General features: G+C 36.4%; 1 protein-coding gene across 5 annotated transcripts in view; it reads right to left on the bottom strand.

Annotated features, from left to right (window-relative positions):
* The window catches only part of VPS13A (vacuolar protein sorting 13 homolog A), a 197,336-nt gene extending 180,875 nt beyond the window's left edge, over positions 1–16,461 (bottom strand). For all 5 annotated transcript variants that reach the window (XR_010382701.1, XR_010382700.1, XM_010978070.3 and 2 more), the window contains exon 1: positions 16,205–16,461. Coding sequence is in view for 3 of the 5 variants with exons in the window: in XM_010978070.3 (XP_010976372.1) it covers positions 16,205–16,304 (100 nt within the window). In the remaining 2 variants the exon portion in view is untranslated. The remainder of the gene's footprint in view (positions 1–16,204) is intronic.
* Between the last annotated feature and the right edge of the window lie 767 nt (positions 16,462–17,228).

Here is a 17,228-nt window from a genome sequence, read left to right as displayed (position 1 = left end):
TTAATATTTACATAGAAGCCTCAAAAGATTAACAGTAGATTTTTCAACAGAAACACTGCAAGCCAGAAAACAGGGAAATGATATACTTAACGTGTTGAATGAAAAAAAAAACTGTCTACTGAGAACATTATATCCAGCAAAATATTTTATTTACTTCAAAAATGAGGGAAAATTAAGATATTCTCAGATAAACAAAAGCTGAGGGAATTCATTACCAGCAGAGCTGCCTTTCAAGAAGTTTTAAAGGGAGTCCTTCAAGTGGAAAAGAAAGGATGCCAGGTGGTAACTTGAAGCCTTATGAAAAAATAAAGTTCTCCAGTAAAGGTAAAGACATGGGAAAATATAAAAACCAGTATTATTGTGGTCTTACTTTGTGATTCCATTTTTTATCCTTTTACAGGATTGAAAAGACAAAAGAATAAAAAAGTTAGAAGGCTATGTTAATAAGTAAATATTATATAAAGATGCCATTTTTTTTTTTACATCAGTAAAATGTGGAGAAGGCAAGCTGTAAAGGGGTAAAGATACTGTATGCAATTGAAGTTAAGTCGTGATCAGTTTAAAATATACTGTTGTAACATTAAGATATTGTATGTAATCCTGCAAAGAAAATGCCTATAGAATATACACAAAAAGAAATAAGGGAATCAAAGCATACCACTACAAAAAAATTGAACACAACGAAAAGCAACAAGGAAAAAAATGAGACAAAAAACATAAGACATAAAAATAATAATTAACAAAGCAGCAATAGTAAGTCCTTCCCTGTAGATAATTGTTTTAAGTGTAAAGTGTTTAAACTCCCCAATCAAAAGACCCTGATAGGCAGAACGGATTTAAAAAAAAAAAAAAAAGCTCCCAAAATGTTAGCTCTAAAGCCACACATTGGTTGAAAGTGCAAGGATTAAAAAAGATTTCTCTTGAAAATAATAAATAATAACCAAAAGAGAGCAGAGATTACTATACTGATACTAGACAAAATAGGCTGTAGGTCAAAAGCTGCTACAAGAAACAAAGAATGGCATTACACAATGATAAAAGGGTCAACTCACAAAGCAGATATGACAACTGTAAACATATGCATCAGAGCTGAAAAACATATGATGCACACACTGACAGACCAGAAGAGAGAAATGGCTCTACAAGAGGAGGAGACTGCAATACACAACTTCAGAAATGGATAGAATAACCAAATAGAAGATTAACAAGAAAATAGAGGAACTGAACCAATACATACAGAGCATCATTACCCCAACAGTAGAATATACAGTTTTCTCAGGTGCACACGGAACATTTTCAAGTACAGGTCCATGTTAGACTACAAAAGAATTTGAGAAAATTTTAAAAGACTGAACTTATATAAGCTATCTTTTCTGTTAACAATAGAATGAATCTAGAAATCAACAGAAAAGAAACTGAAAAATCCACAAATATATGAAAACTAACACACTCAAACAAGCAATGGGTCAAAGAAATCACAAGAAAAATTTAAAAACAATTTAAGAAAAATGAAAGTGAAAACATACCAAAATTTGTGGGGTTCAGGAAAAGCATTCCTGGGAGACTACACATACACATATATATATATATATTATCAGTATATGTTTATATTAAAAAAGAAGAAATATCTAAAAAAAGAAGAAATATCTAAAATTAACAACATAAATCTGCATCTTAAAAAAAAACAGAAAAAGATTTAACTAAAATCAAAGCAGAAGGAATGAAATAATAAAGATTAGAATAAATGTAAGCAAAACAGAGAAATGAAAACCAAGAAAATTGATGAAACCAAAAGTTGGTTCTTCAAAAGGACCAATAAAATTGACAAACCATTACGTAGGCTGACTAAGAAAAAGAGAGAGAAGGGTCAAATACAGTTGACCCTTGAACAGCACAGGTTTGAATTTTGTGGGTCCACTTACATATGGATTTTTTTCAATAAATACATTCTGCAGTACTACATGATCCATAGATGACTGAATCTGCGGATGTGAGCTGCGGATATGGGGGGCCAATTGTAAAATTATATACAGGTTTTCGACTGTGTAGGGTTTGACACCCCAACCCCTGTGCTTTTTAAGGGTCAAATGTAAACTAAAATCAGAAATGAAGGTGGGGATAGTACTACTTATTTCACAGAAATAAAAAGGTTTATCAACACTACTATGAATAGGTGTATTGCAACAAATTTGATAGCCTAGGTGAGATAGATAAATTCCTAGAAACACACACCCTACCCCTAATGAATTATGAAGAAACACATCATCTGAACAGATTTGTAATTAGTAATGAGATTTCATCAGTAATCAAAAACCTCCCAACAACAACAACAAAAGCCCAGGACCAGATGGTTTCACTGGTGAATTCTACCAAACATTTAAGAGAGAACACCAGTATTCTTCAAATTCTTCCAAAACACTGAAGAGAAGGAAATACTTCCAAACTCAACCTATCAGGTCAGCATTAATCTGATAACAAAGCCAAACACAGATACCATAAGAAAACTACAGATCAATATCCTGCATGAATACTGAGGCAAAAATTCTCAACAAAATACTAGCAAACAAAATTCAATGGCACACTAAAAGAATTATACACCATTACTCAATATAATTTATTCCAGGAAAGGAAAGATGGTACGATATACAAATTCAATCAATGTAATACAACTCATTTAGCAGAATAAAGGAAAAAATACAGGATCATTTCAACTGATGAATAAAATGCATTTGAAAAATTTCAACATCCTTTCATATAAAAACACTCAAACAAACCAGGAATAAAAGGAAACTACCTCAACACATTAAGGCCATATATGAAAAGCCCACAATGAACATCATATTCAATGGTGAAAAACAAATCTTTTCCTATAACATTAGGAACAAGGATGTCCACTTTTGCCACTTCTTTTCGACACAGAAAGTCACAGCCAGAGCAATTAGGCAAGAAGAATAAATAAAAAGCATCCACATTGGAAATAAGTGAAATTCTCTCTGTTCACAGACAACTGATCTTATACAAAGTAAAACTTAAACATTCCACACAAAAAAATCTGCTAGAATGAAGTCAGCATGTTGCTGGATACCCAATCAAAACACAAAAATTCGTTGTTTCCATACATTAACAATAAACAATCCAAGATGGAAATTAAGAAAACAATTCCATTTAAAATAGCATCAAAAATAATAAAATAGTTAGAAATAAATTTAACTGGGGTGGGCGAGGAGGGAATGATTTATACCCTGAAACTATAAAACATTGTTGAAAGAAGGTAAAAACACATCAATGGAAAGACATTCCATGTTCACAAATTGGAAAGCAATATTGTTAACACAGCATGATTACCCAAAGCAACCTACAGATTCAACATAATCCACATTACAACCCCAACATTACTTGCAGAAATAAGAAAACCCATTTTTAAATTCATACGGCATCTCAAGGGACCCACAAAGCAGTCAAAACAATCTCTAAAAAAAAGTTGGCAGTCTCACAATTCTTGATTTCAAAATGTACTAACAAAAGCACAATGATCAAAACAGCATGGTGCTTGCTAAAAAGACAACCTATGGAATAAGAAAAAAGTATCTGCAAATGATGCAACTGACAAGGGGTTAACATCCACAACAGCTACGGAGCTCATACAATTCACTACCAAAAAAAGCAATCCAATCAAAAAATGGCCATAAGACTTAACAAACATTTTTCCAGATGACACAGAGATGGCTAGCAGGCACATGAAAAGATGCTCAACATTGCTAATTATTAGAGAAATACAAATCAAAGCCACTGTGAGGTATCACCACACACCTTTCAGAAGGCCATCATCAAAAAGTCTACAAATGTTGGAGAGGATGTGGAGAAAAGGGAACCCTTGTACACTGTTGGTGGGAATTTAAATTGGTGCAGCCACAATGGAAAACAGTGTGGGAGGTTCCTTAAAAATAGAACTATCATATGATGCAGCAATTCTGTTCCTGGGTATATATCCAGAAAAAAAGAAAACACTAATTCAAAAAGATACATGCACTTCCACCCTAATGTTCATAGCAGCAATATTTACAATAGCCAAGGTATGGAAGCCACCCACGAGCCCACCAATAGATGACTGGATTAAAAAGATATGTCTGTCTGTCTCTCTCTCTTTCTCATGCACACACAAACACACATACAGGAATATTACTCAGCAATAAAAAAGAATGAAATACTGCCGTTTGCAGCAATGTGAATGGACCTAGAGAATATCACACTTAGTGAAATAAATCAAAGGCAAATATTATATATCACTTATATATGGTATCTAAAAAATAATACAAACAAATGTATATGCAAAACAGAAACAGACTCACAGACATGGAAAACAAACTTGTGGTTACCAAAAGGGAGAGGGAAGGGTTGAGGAACAAACTAGAGGTACAGATTAAGAGATACAAACTACTACATATAAAATAGGTAAAAAAAAAAAAACCAAAAATTTACTGTATAGCACAGGGAATTATACCCATTATCTTGTAAAAACTTAATGGAATATAATCTGCAAAAATACTGAATCACCATGCTGTACATCTGAAACTAACATAATACTGTAAACCAACAACACTTCAATTAAAAAAAAAAACCAAACCCAGCATGGTGCTGGCATACAGACACTTAAACCACAGGAATAAAATAGCCCAGAAATAAACCCTCACATACATAGTGAAATGATTTTTAACAAAGCTACCAAGATCATTCAATTTGGGAGTTGTCTTTTCGACAAAAGATGCTAGAAAACTAGATATTCACATGCAAAATAAAAAAGCTGGATCCTTACCATATACCATATCCAAAAATTAACTCAAAATGGGTCAGACTTAAAAGTCAGACCTAAAACTATAAAATTCTTAGAAGAAAGCATAGGTGGAAAGTTCCATTAACATTGGATTTGGCAATGATCGAATTAGAGTTCTTGGACCTGACACCAAAAATAACAAAAAATAGAATATTTGGACTTCATCAAAATTCAAAACTTTTATGCATCATAGGACATTATAAACAATGAAAAGGCAACATGGGGAACAGGAAAATACTTACAAGTCACATATGTAATAAGGGATCAATATTTAGAATATAGAAAGAACTCCTATCTACAACTCAACAACAACAAAAAAACCTAATTAAACGTTGGCCAAAGATCTTGAATGGACATTTTTCCAAAGAACATATACAAATGGCCAATAACCACATGAAAAGATGTTCAACATCACTAATCATTAAGGAAATGCAAATCAAAATGACAATAAGATACCACCTCACATCCAATAGAATGGCTACTATCAACAAAACAAAGTAATGAATGTTCTTGAGGATGTGTAGACATTGGAAGCCTGGTGCACTGTTGTGGGAATGTAAAACAGTGTGATTGCTATGGAAAGTAGTATCATGGTTCCTCAAAAAATTAATTACCATATGATGCAGCAATTCCACTTGTGAGTATTTGAGAGCAGGGACTCAAAGGGGTATTTGTACACTCATTTATAGCAGTATTATTCACTATAGCTAAGAAGGGGAAACAACCCATGTGTCCACTGACAGATGAATGGAGAAACAATATGGTATATACATACTATGGAACATTATTCATCCTTAAAACTGAATGAAATTCTGACATATGCCATAGCACATAAACCTTGAAGACATTATGCTAAGTGAAATATGCCAGACACAAAGGGACAAATACTGTATTATATCACCATGTATTATACCTCTTATACTAGAATAATCAAATTCATAGACACACAAAATAGAATGGTGGCTGCCAGAAGTTAAGGGGAGAGAAAATGGGTAGTTACTGCTTAATAGGCACAGTGTCTCAGTTTTGCAAGACAAAAAGTTCTGAAGATGGATGTGGTGATGATAACAACAATGAGAATATACTTAATGCTACTGAGCTGTACCCTTTAAAGTGATTATGATAGGACAGCCACATGTAAATCAATGAAACTAGAACACTCCCTCATATCATACACAAAAATAAACTCAAAATGGCTTAAAGACTTAAACTTCAGACAAAACATAAACCTCCTAGAAGAGACAACAGGCAAAACATTTTCTGATATAAATCATAGCAACGTTCTCCTAGGACAGTCTACCCAGGCAATAGAAATAAAAGCAAAAATAAACAAATGGGTCCTAACTAAACTTATAAGCTTTTGCACAGCAAAGGAAACCATAAATAAAACGAAAAGACAGTCTATGGAACAGGAGAAAATATTTGCAAACGATATGACTAAAAAGGGCTTAATTTCCAGAATATACAAATAACTCATATAACTCAATAATAAAAAACAAACAACCCAACCCCAAAATGGACAGAAGACCTAAACATACATTTCTCTGATGAAGACATACAAATGGCCAATAGGCACAAGAAAAAATGCTCAATATCGCTAAGTATCATAGAACTGCAAATCAAGACTGCAATGAGGTATCACCTCACACCAGGCAGAATGGCCTTCATTCAAAAGTCCACAAATGATAAATGTTGGAGGGTGTGGATAAAAGAGGATCCTCCTACACTGTTTGGGGGAATGTAGCCTGGTGCATCCATTATGGAAAACAGTATGGACATTCCTCAAAAAACTGAGACTTTCCATACGACCCAGCAATCCCACTCCTGAGCACAGATCCAGAGAAAACTCCAAAAAGTCACATGCACCCCAATGTTCATAGCAGCACTATTTACAGTAGCCAATACATGGAAGAAACCTACATGTCCATCAACAGATGACTGGATAAAAAAGTTGAAGTATATATACACAGTGGAATCCCAGTTAGCCATAGAAGAGGATAAAATAATGCCATTTGCTGCAATATGGATTCAACCCAGAGATGGTCATTTTAAGTGAAGCCAGAAAAAGAAAGATACCATATGATATCATTCAAATGTGGAATCGTTTAAAAAAAAAAAAAAAAAAGACACAAGTGAACCTCTTTACAAAACAGAGACAGACTCACAGACACAGAAAACAAATTTGTGTTTACCAGGAGAGAAAGGGGTGGGGAAGGATAAATTTGGAGTTTGGGATTTGCCGATACTAACTACTATATATAAAATAGATAAATGAGGTACTACTGTATAGCACAGGGAAATATATTCAGTATCTTGTAATGGCCTATAATGAAAAAGAATATGAAAAGGAATATATATACATATGTATAACTGAATCACTATGCTGTATACCAAAAACTAACATTGTAAATCGACTATAACTCAATAAAAAATGGTTATGATAAATTTTACACTGTATGTATTTAACCACAATTTTCAATCGGCGTGGGGATGAAGAAGAAATAAAATCTTTCTCAGATAAAAACTGATAGAATTTGTTGCCAGTGGACCCGTCTTGCAAGAAATGTTAGAAGTTTTCAGAGAGAATGAAAATGATACAGATCAGAAACTCAGACCTACAAGGGCATTAGAGAAGGAATAAATGTAAAATTAGGCCTTTTATTTTCCTTATTCTTAACGGTCTAATGGAAAAGTGTTCAAAATAATAATAGCAACAGTGCATTGAGTGAGTACATCTTATGGATGAGTCAAATGAATAATAATGTTATAAAAGAGCTGAAGAAATGGAATGGAATACTGTTTTACGATACCTCCACTATCCCTGAAGCAGTACAGTGTTATGTGAAAGTGGACCTGGATTATTAGTTTTAAATGGATACTGCAATTCTAACGCAACCACTAAAAAATAAATAAATAAAAAACAAAACAAAAACCTATAATTGATATGCCAGGAAAGGAGAAAAAATTAAATCATGTAAAATGCTCAATTAAAACCAGAGGAGGCAGAAAAAGAGGGGGAGATTTTAAAAAGCAAAGAAAGATATGCAACAAATAGACGACAGCTACAAATATGATAAATATAAATCCATTTATAAACCCAACTATATCAATAATCATAAATTAAATGTGAATGGTCTGAATATAGCAGTTAAAAGAAAGGGGCATGACAGCGGATTAAAAAACAAAACCCAACTACAAGGTATCTACAAGAAACCCACTTTATATTTTAAATTTTTAATTTTTTTTTATTGAGGTAACATCGGTTTGTAACATTATATGTTTCATGTGTACATTGTTTCTACTTCTGTATACAAGATAGCTTGTTTTCCACAAAAAAAATTTAGTTTCTGTTCACCATACAGTTGATCCCCTTTACCCATTTTGCCTTCCTCCTAAACCCTTATCCCTCCAGTACTCTATTCTCTGTATCAACATGTTTATTTTTGATTGGTTTGGTTACTTCATTTATTTTAGTTTTTTGTTTCTGTTTTTTATACTCCACATAAGTAAAATCATATGGCATTTGTCTGTCTCCATCTGACTTATTTCACTTAAAAAAGCCTCAAGATCCATCTGCATCACAAATGGCAAGATAAGAAACCCATAAATCAATGAAGTTAGAATACTCCCTCACATTATACACAAAAATAAACTCAAAATAGCTTAAAGATTTAAACATAAGACAAGACACAGTCAACCCCCTAGAAGAAAACATAGACAAAACATTACCTCACATACATCTCAGTAATGTGCTCCTAGGGCAGTCTACCTAAGCAAGAGAAATAAAAGCAAAAACAAATAAGACCTAATTAAACTTACAAACTTTTGCAGCAAAGAAAACCATAAGCAAAACAAAACAACCTACAGAATGGGAGAAAATATTTGCAAAAGATGATACTGACAAGGGCTTGATTTCCAGAATATATAAACAGTTCATACGACTTACTAAGAAAAAAACAACCCAATCCAAAAATGGGCAGAAGACCTAAATAAGCAATTTCCCAATGAAGACATATGAATGACCAATAGGCACAAGAAAAAAATGCTCAGTATCACTAATTATCAGAGAAATGCAAATCAAAACTACAATGAGGTATCACCTCACACCAGTCAGAATGGCCATCATTCAAAAGTCCACAAATGACAAATGCTGGACAGGCTGTGGAGAAAAGGGAACCCTCCTACACTGCTCGTGGAAATGCAGTTTAGTGCAGCCATTGTGGAAAACAGTATGGTGATTTCTCAAAAGACTAAAAATTGACTTATCATATGACCAAGCAATCCCACTCCAGAGGGAACCTTAATTCAAAAAGACACATGTACCCCAATGTTCACAGTAGCACTATTTACAATAGCCAGGACATAGAAACAACCTAAATGTCCAACAGCAGATGACTGGATAAAGAAGTTGTGGTATATTTATACAATGGAATAATACTCAGCCACAAAAAATGATAAAATAATGCCATTTGCAGCAAGATGGATGGCCCTGGAAAATGTCATTCTAAGTGAAATAAGCCAGGAAGAGAAAAATACCATATGATATCACTCATACATGGAATCTGAAAAACAAAAAAGATAAATGAACTTACACATAAAACAGAAACAGACCCACAGACATAGAATCCAGACTTATGGTTGCCAGAGGGGAGGGGATTGGGAAGGGATAAACTGGGAATTCGAGATCTGCAGACTGGCGTGTGTAAAATAGATAAACAAGTTTATACTGTACGGCACAGGGAAATATATTCAATACCTTGTAGTAGCTCATGGTGAAAAAGAATAAGAAAATGAATATATATATATTCATGTATATCTTAAGAATTGTGCTGTACACCAGAAACTGACACATTGTAAACTGACTATACCTCAAAAAAAAAAATGCTTTATAAAAAAAAAGATAAGAAATCCACTTTAAATATAAAGACACAGATAAATTAAAAACAAAGGGATATTAACAAATGTATAGAACACTTCACCCAACAACAGCAGAATATTCTTCTCAAGCTCACTTGGAACACTTACCAAGATAAACCACACTCAGGGCCATGAACCATATCTTAACAAATTCAAAGGAAGAGAAGCCATACAAAGTTTGCTTTTAGACCACAAAGGAATTAAACTAGAAATTATAAACATTTCTGGAGAGAAAGCTGCAAGATCCCCAAATATCTGAAGATTAAATAAACACAAGTTTTAAATAACACATAAGTCAAAAAAAGTCTTAAAATAAATTTTAAAAATATTTTGAAACAAATGTAAATGTCACTTATCAAAATTTGTGACACGCAGCAATAGCAGGGCTTAGAGGGAAATTTATACCACTGAATGCATGTATCAGAAAAGGAGAAAGATCGAAAACCAGTAATTTAAGCTTCTACATTAGGAAACTAGAAAAAGAAAAGCAAATTAAATCCTAAATAAGAAAAAATAGGAAGAATTTGGGCAGAAGTTGCTGTAATTCAATACAGAAAATCAATTCAGATTTCAATAAACCCAAAAGCTGGTTCTTTGAAAAGATAAATAAAACTAACAACTCTCTAGTCATGTTAATCAAGAAGAAAGAGAAAAGACAAACATTATTAATATCAGAAATGAAAGGAAAGGCCATCACTATTGAACCCATGGATATTAAGAGATTAGTATAGCAATCAAATGCTTTAACTTAGATGAAATGTACCAATTCCCTGAAAAATACATACTACAAAAACACACAAGAAAAAATAATCTAAACAGGCCTCTATCTATAAAAAAAATTGAATCAATAGTTAATAATCTTTCAACACTGAAAGAAAGCTGCCCAGATGGTTCAGATGGTTTCACTAATGTTCTATAAAACATTTAAGGAAAAAAATTATTCTAATCCCTCACAATCTCTTTCAGGTAACATATGAACACTTTTAACTCATCTATGAGTTCAGTATTATGCTAATACCAAAACCAGATAAAAACATTAAAAGAAAGAAAAACTACAGACCAATAACTCTCATGAACATAGATGCAAAAATCATCAATAAAACATCAGCAAATTGAATCCAACAATATATAAAAATAATTATACACTACGGCGAAGTGGGATTAATTCGAGGTATGAAAGGTTGTTCTACATTCAAAAATCAATAAATGTAATCGTATGATTCATAGAAAAATCTATGATCATATTAATAGATGCAGAAAAATCACATTACAAAATCCAACACACATTCTTAAAAAAAAAAACCTCTCAGTACACCAGGAACAGATATATATGGTAGAAAAAATAGTAATAATAATGGGTGCCTCTGAAGATGTGGGCAAGCAAACTTTGGGGTATGATGGATATGTTCATTATCTGGATCACAATGATGTTTCCCAGGTGCATACATATGTCAAGATTTATTAAACTGTAGACTTTAAATATGTGCATTTTACTATATGTCCATTTTACCTCGATAAAGCTGTTTGATGGTAGACTTTACATTGTGGGTATATGGATGTGGACTGTAAAATCTCCTAACACTGATGTATTTTTGAACACTTCTAATAAAATGTTCCCTTTCAGCTCTAAGGTTCTACGAAAGTATCTTAGAACATAAAAGTAAAAACAATATTTAAGGAATTAGAATTGGTAATTCCCCTAAACTGAAACAATCATTTGTTTGGTTCCCCAGTATATTCCTATCACAGAAGAATGACTTGTTAAAATCAGCAACTGTGCCCTGACTGAATCTTCTTCTTCCTACAGAGCCACTGTTACACTAGGGGTATGCATTAAAAGGCCACTGAACATAAGACTACATAGAGAGAAAACTGGAAGATTAACATTCAAAAACAGAATATGTAAGCGTAAAAGAAGAAATCTGAGCTTCTAATGTTCCTTAAAGATGTCAGACATAACAACAAAAAATATGTGTAAAATTTCCCCAAGTATTGTAATTCTGGAGAAAACAAGAAAAAGAGCAAGGAGGATAACTACAATACTGAGGTACTATGTTACAAATCACAATTCTATCACACAAGCCATCCCCTGGGTCATTTGTTTAAAAACAAATTTTTTGTGTGTCCTACTCCAGATAAACGAATTACAGTATCTGGAAAGCAATTTTAAAAATCTGTATTTATAACAAGCATACATGGCTGATTCTGATGCACCCTAGCTCTTGAAGAAAATATTAAATGCTAGATAGTTTAGCAAAATTGGGAGAGGAATCTCAGATGAAGTACTACCACCTCCCTAAACAAATGATAAAATAGGAAGGGTAGAGAATTGTAAATAACACCATATAAAAATTATACTTTACCAACATCAGAATTTGCCAAGAGGTTAAGAAAAAGCTCAATTTCTCTTTTCCCTCCCACAAAACCACAAAATAGATGCTTCCAGCACTCAGTCTACTTACTTACTGTACTGGACCCAGTATAGTAGCATTCATTGTTCTGCTGCATTGTAATTCAAGTTTTTATCAACTCCACTCATGTATGATAATGTTCCTAAGGAAAAATGGGTTCTAATTTCCAAAGAACCATCTCTGAAACAAATTTTCCATTATTACATATGAAACCATCAATTTAAATCCTGAATATTACTTAATACTATTCATATGCTAATAGTGAAATCAGCTGGATTGTTACACAGAAGCCCAGCAAAAGCATACATTTAAAACTAGTAGGTCCTTCTGACATTAGACCATAAAATACTAAGTCCATAATCTTAACATTTTTCCTATGCAGCATCTAGTTTCAATTATTGAAATTTTCAAAGAATTTTTAAATTTATCAATTACTGCTCTTTAAATTCTCAAAGGATTTTTAAAATTCTAGCTATTGTTTAAATCTTCATTTATCAAAATATAACCAACTGTTATGCATAAAACACTAACATGTTATTTTTAAAATATGGTAACCACCAAAGTTAGAGATCACACTACCTGATTTCAAGACTTACTATAAAGCTACAGTTATCAAGACATGTGTAGTATTGGTGAAAATATGGATACATAGATTGCTGAAGCAGATACAGTTAAAAAATAAACCCACAGAATACAAAGTCTCCTGGTTTTTTGTTAACAGTGCAAAAATAATTCAATGGAAAAAGGATATTCTTTTAGGCAACTGGTGCTAGAAAAATTGGGCATTTGTATCCACATGCAGACAAATGAACCCCAACCTTCAATCTATACTGCACTTTATAAAAAATGGATCTGAAATTTTACAGTTATAAAAATGTAAAACATAAAATTACAAAACTTCTAGAATAAAACATAGGAGAAAATCTTTGTGACTCTACATTAGGAAAAGACTTCATAGGCACGATACCAAAAGTACAACTCAGAAAGAAATTTTCATGAAATGGACTTGATAAAAATGTTAAACTTTTGCCATGCAAAACTTGACAGACTTGGAAAAGACTGGGAGAAAATACTTTCAAATCACATATCTTACAAAGGACTTGTATTCACAATATTAAAAGAACTCTCAACACTCAACAATAAGAAAACACTTTGGAAGAGTTTGGAAGTTCCTTAAGTCTAAACAAAAGTTACTATGTGAAAAACTGTGCTGTACACCAGAAATTGACACAACATGGTAAAGTGACTATAACTCAGTAAAAAAAAAAAGTTACCATGTGAGTCAGAAATTCCACTCCTAGGTATATACCCAAGAAAATTTAAAATATATGCCCACAAAAGAACTTGTACACGAATGTTTACAGCAGCAGTACTCATAAAAGGCAAAAAGTAGTAATAAATTAAATGTCCATCAACTGATGAACGAATAAACAAAATAGGTTATATCCATACAATGGAATATTAGTCAGTCATAAAAAGTAATGAAATACTGATACATGCTACAGTATGAATGAACCTTGAGAATATAATACTAAGTGAAAGAAGCTAGAAACAAGAGGCCGTGTATATTGCAATTCCATTTAAACGTAATGTCTGGAATTGACAAATCTATGGAAGACAGAAAGTAGATTAGCGGCTGCCAGAGGCAGGGTGGGGAGAAATCTGAGGTAACTGTTAATAGGTATGAGGTTTATTTTTGGAGTGTTGAAAATGTTCAGGAGTTAGATAGTGGTGACAGTTGCGCAATTTTGTGATTATACTAAAAAGCAATGATTGTACATTTTAAAAGGGTGGATATAATGGTATGTGAATTAAATCTCAAGAGAAAAGGAAAAAAAGTCCAATTTAAAATGAGCAAAAGATTTGAAGACACTTCACCAACAGAATATACAAACAGCAAAGATTGACATGAAAAGTTGCTCAACGCCCTCAATCACTAAGGAAATATAAATTAAAACCACAATGCTTTATCACTATATACACATTGGAAGGGCTAAGATGTTTTTAAAATGGCAATACTAAGTGCTAGTGAGGGTGGAGAGCAACTACACACCCCCATTCAATGCTAGTGAGACTGCAAAATGGTACACTTTGAAAAGCAGTTTCAGTTTCACATAAATTGAGTATCCCTTACAACTTCAAAATCCCAAAAAGAAATAAAAATCTATGTCCACACAAAAACTTGAATGTGAATGTTTGCATTAGCTCTATTCATGATCACCAAAAACTGAAACATCTTTGGATTGGTGAACATACATAGAACATCCACACGATAAAATTGTACTCAGAAATAGAGGAATGAAATACCGATGCACGCATGCAACACATGGATGCCTCTCAAATTCATTTCGTATAAGTGAAAGGAGTGAAATTAAGAAGCCAGACCCCAAAAGCTAACACCACATAATTCCAAATACATGGCACTCTATAAAAGGCAAAACTGTAACAATGAAAACAGATCAGCGGTTGCCAGGAGTCGGGACTGGGCGGTAGACTATAAAGGGGCAGCAGAGGGACTTGAGGTCCTGATGTAATTTTCATCATCAAGTTTGTGAGGGTGGATACATGCTTCTTTGTATTTGTCAAGACGGACAGAACTGGACATCCTAAGAGTGAATTTTACTGTGTGAAAATTTTAAATGAACAAATCCGTTGATACGTCACTCTACACAAATTTCCACCTTGAATGTAGTACCAATTTTCCACTGTAGATCAAAGGATACCACAAAATGTTCTCAAGGCTTCCTACTGAGGTAGGTGGAGAGTTAGTAATAAAAGTGATAATAAGTTTTATTATTTTTACTTTGCAAATGAGAAGCAGCGCAGATTAAACCGTCGGCTAGTTTCTGGTACTAGTCAGAGGTGCTGAGCTAGCACTTATGTCCCTAGTTCTTAGTCCCACTCTCTAACGTGGTATCGGATGCCAACAGTAGTAACAACAGGTTTTCTTTATCAAACTAAATTACCTATTTACACTATTTCATAAAGGAGAAAAAGTATTTTAGAAGGCTCAAAGTGTGTGCATATTTAAGAATAGTAAAATAAAAAAGAAATACACCACTCACACAAAAAATTAACCCTAGTTTTGGCCTGGAAGGGTCATTTCATAAGGAAAAGGAATCTAATTTCTAATGGGTATTTAAAGTAAATAAGGGTATAATACAAAACAGGTGGAAGCACTAAAAATGAAGCTCCAAATAAGGAAGAGCAACAGAATAAACCGATAGTAAGTAAGGCTTCGGTCCTTCACCATCTAAGCAACGTAAGGACGGGTTCATCCCCGTCTCTTGCACAGTGAACCTAGTCTCTTAAAAATTCAGTAACTCGCTGTGAACCACAAAACCCCAAAGCCTTACAAACGTGACACGTTCCTGGCTGAGGTTGTAAACTGAAAACACATAGCTAGCTGTTCGAGTTAATGTGCACAGGAGTTTCCGCTCTATGTTATCAGCCCAACCCAGGCCAACAACCCGGAGTCCAGGTTGTGCTCCTGGAAGGGGCAGCCGAGAAACCGTCACGGTTCACCCACTCACGGAGGCTGAGGGAGGAAGGAAGGAAGAGGGCGTCTTCGGTCACAGCGCCTTGCTTTCACGTGCGAGGCGGCGTGCGACACTCCGTGGGCTGCCCGGGGCCTCCGTCACAACCCGGGGGGGGGGGGGGGTCGGGAATGACACAGACCAGACCAAGCCCAGGTGCGTCTCTTGGCCGCCCCTCACCCAGCACAGCTGAAACCGGACAGCGAGCGGCAGAAAAGCACGCCTCTGCGGAATCTTAACTTCAGACCCTTGGCGTCCACTACGGGGCCCCCCAGCCGGAAAAAGGGACTCTTTTCATCCCGCACCTACGGCCCCACTCCCCTCCAGCCAAAAGAAAACTCGCAAGCGGAGGCCCCGGAACTGCTGCCCAGCTCTACGTAATTTGACCCCAACGAGGGCGGCGGCAGGTGGCGGGCGAGGGGCCCGAGGCCCCAAGAAAGCCGGGCCCGGCTCCGGCAACGGGAGCCCAGGAAAGAGACGAGATAAGCGGGCGGCGGCGGTCTCGTTACCTCCCCAGATGCCCAGCGTGAGCTGGGACGTGTCCAGGTTCACCACATAGTCCCCCAAGAACCGGTTCAACACGTCCACGACCACCGACTCGAACACCATTTTCTTCAGCCGCGGTGGACGCGGCGCTCCTTCTTCCTGCGCCTGCCCTCCCGCGCCCTTCTCTCGAGACCGCTCGGTTCACCGGCTCCGGGGTGGCTCCGACCGTGGAGCCACTCGCGCCGGACACGCAGCCCTGCCGCGAGCCCTGTGAGGGGCGGAGGTGGGACCTCGAGCGACGCATGCGCACCTCGGGCTCCAGGGTTGGGGCGGAGCGGGAGGCCCGGGAGGGAGCTAGGGCGGCTGCGCGGCCGCCTCTCCGACGGGTGCCGGATTCCTGCTGAGCGCGGCTCCTGTCTCCTCGGCCCCGCCTTCTCCCCATCGCCTGGCAACGGGACGAGTATCTGGAGTGGCCCGACATTTCCCGACCCCGCCCCTCCCGCAGTCCGGCGTCGGGGCTGGCTGCGGGGGCGGGGCGCTGAGGGGCGCGGCGGTTACTCCGGGCCCGGGATGCCCCGCCCCTAACCGAGGAGACACGCCCCCCACACGGGCGGGGAGGTCCTAAACCTAAGTGAAGCAGGGGCTGATTGCAGCGCCTTCCATGTTAAGCGTGAAGCGTCACGAGGAGCACCCCCTTATTATTACAGTTTCGGGGGTACAGGCTGAGCCGGGGCGTTGCCGGCTTCCTGGGTCCGACTAGCCTGAGTGTTGGGACGCCTGTACCTGCCTCGCCCGGCCCTCCAAGGACTTGGCGAGGACGCACCTGAGATGACTTAACTTCTCCAGCTGCAATCGAGGGAGGGAAGTAAAGAGTAAACTCGGGACTGTAATGCCACGCCCCCTCCCCTGCAACTGAGATCACGCTCTTTTTGGTCAAGTTAGTTAGACAAAACCACCTTGCAACCCTTAAACTGCTGAGCTACACACACGCACACACCCAACCGCTCGCCCGCCGCCGCCAAATACTTCGAGACCTAGACCCTCAAC

The sequence above is a fragment of the Camelus dromedarius genome, chromosome 10 (assembly GCF_036321535.1).
Source record: "Camelus dromedarius isolate mCamDro1 chromosome 10, mCamDro1.pat, whole genome shotgun sequence".
Taxonomy (NCBI): Eukaryota; Metazoa; Chordata; class Mammalia; order Artiodactyla; family Camelidae; genus Camelus; species Camelus dromedarius.
Note: the sequence above shows the minus strand (reverse complement) of the source record. Positions and strands in the feature narration are given on the sequence as shown.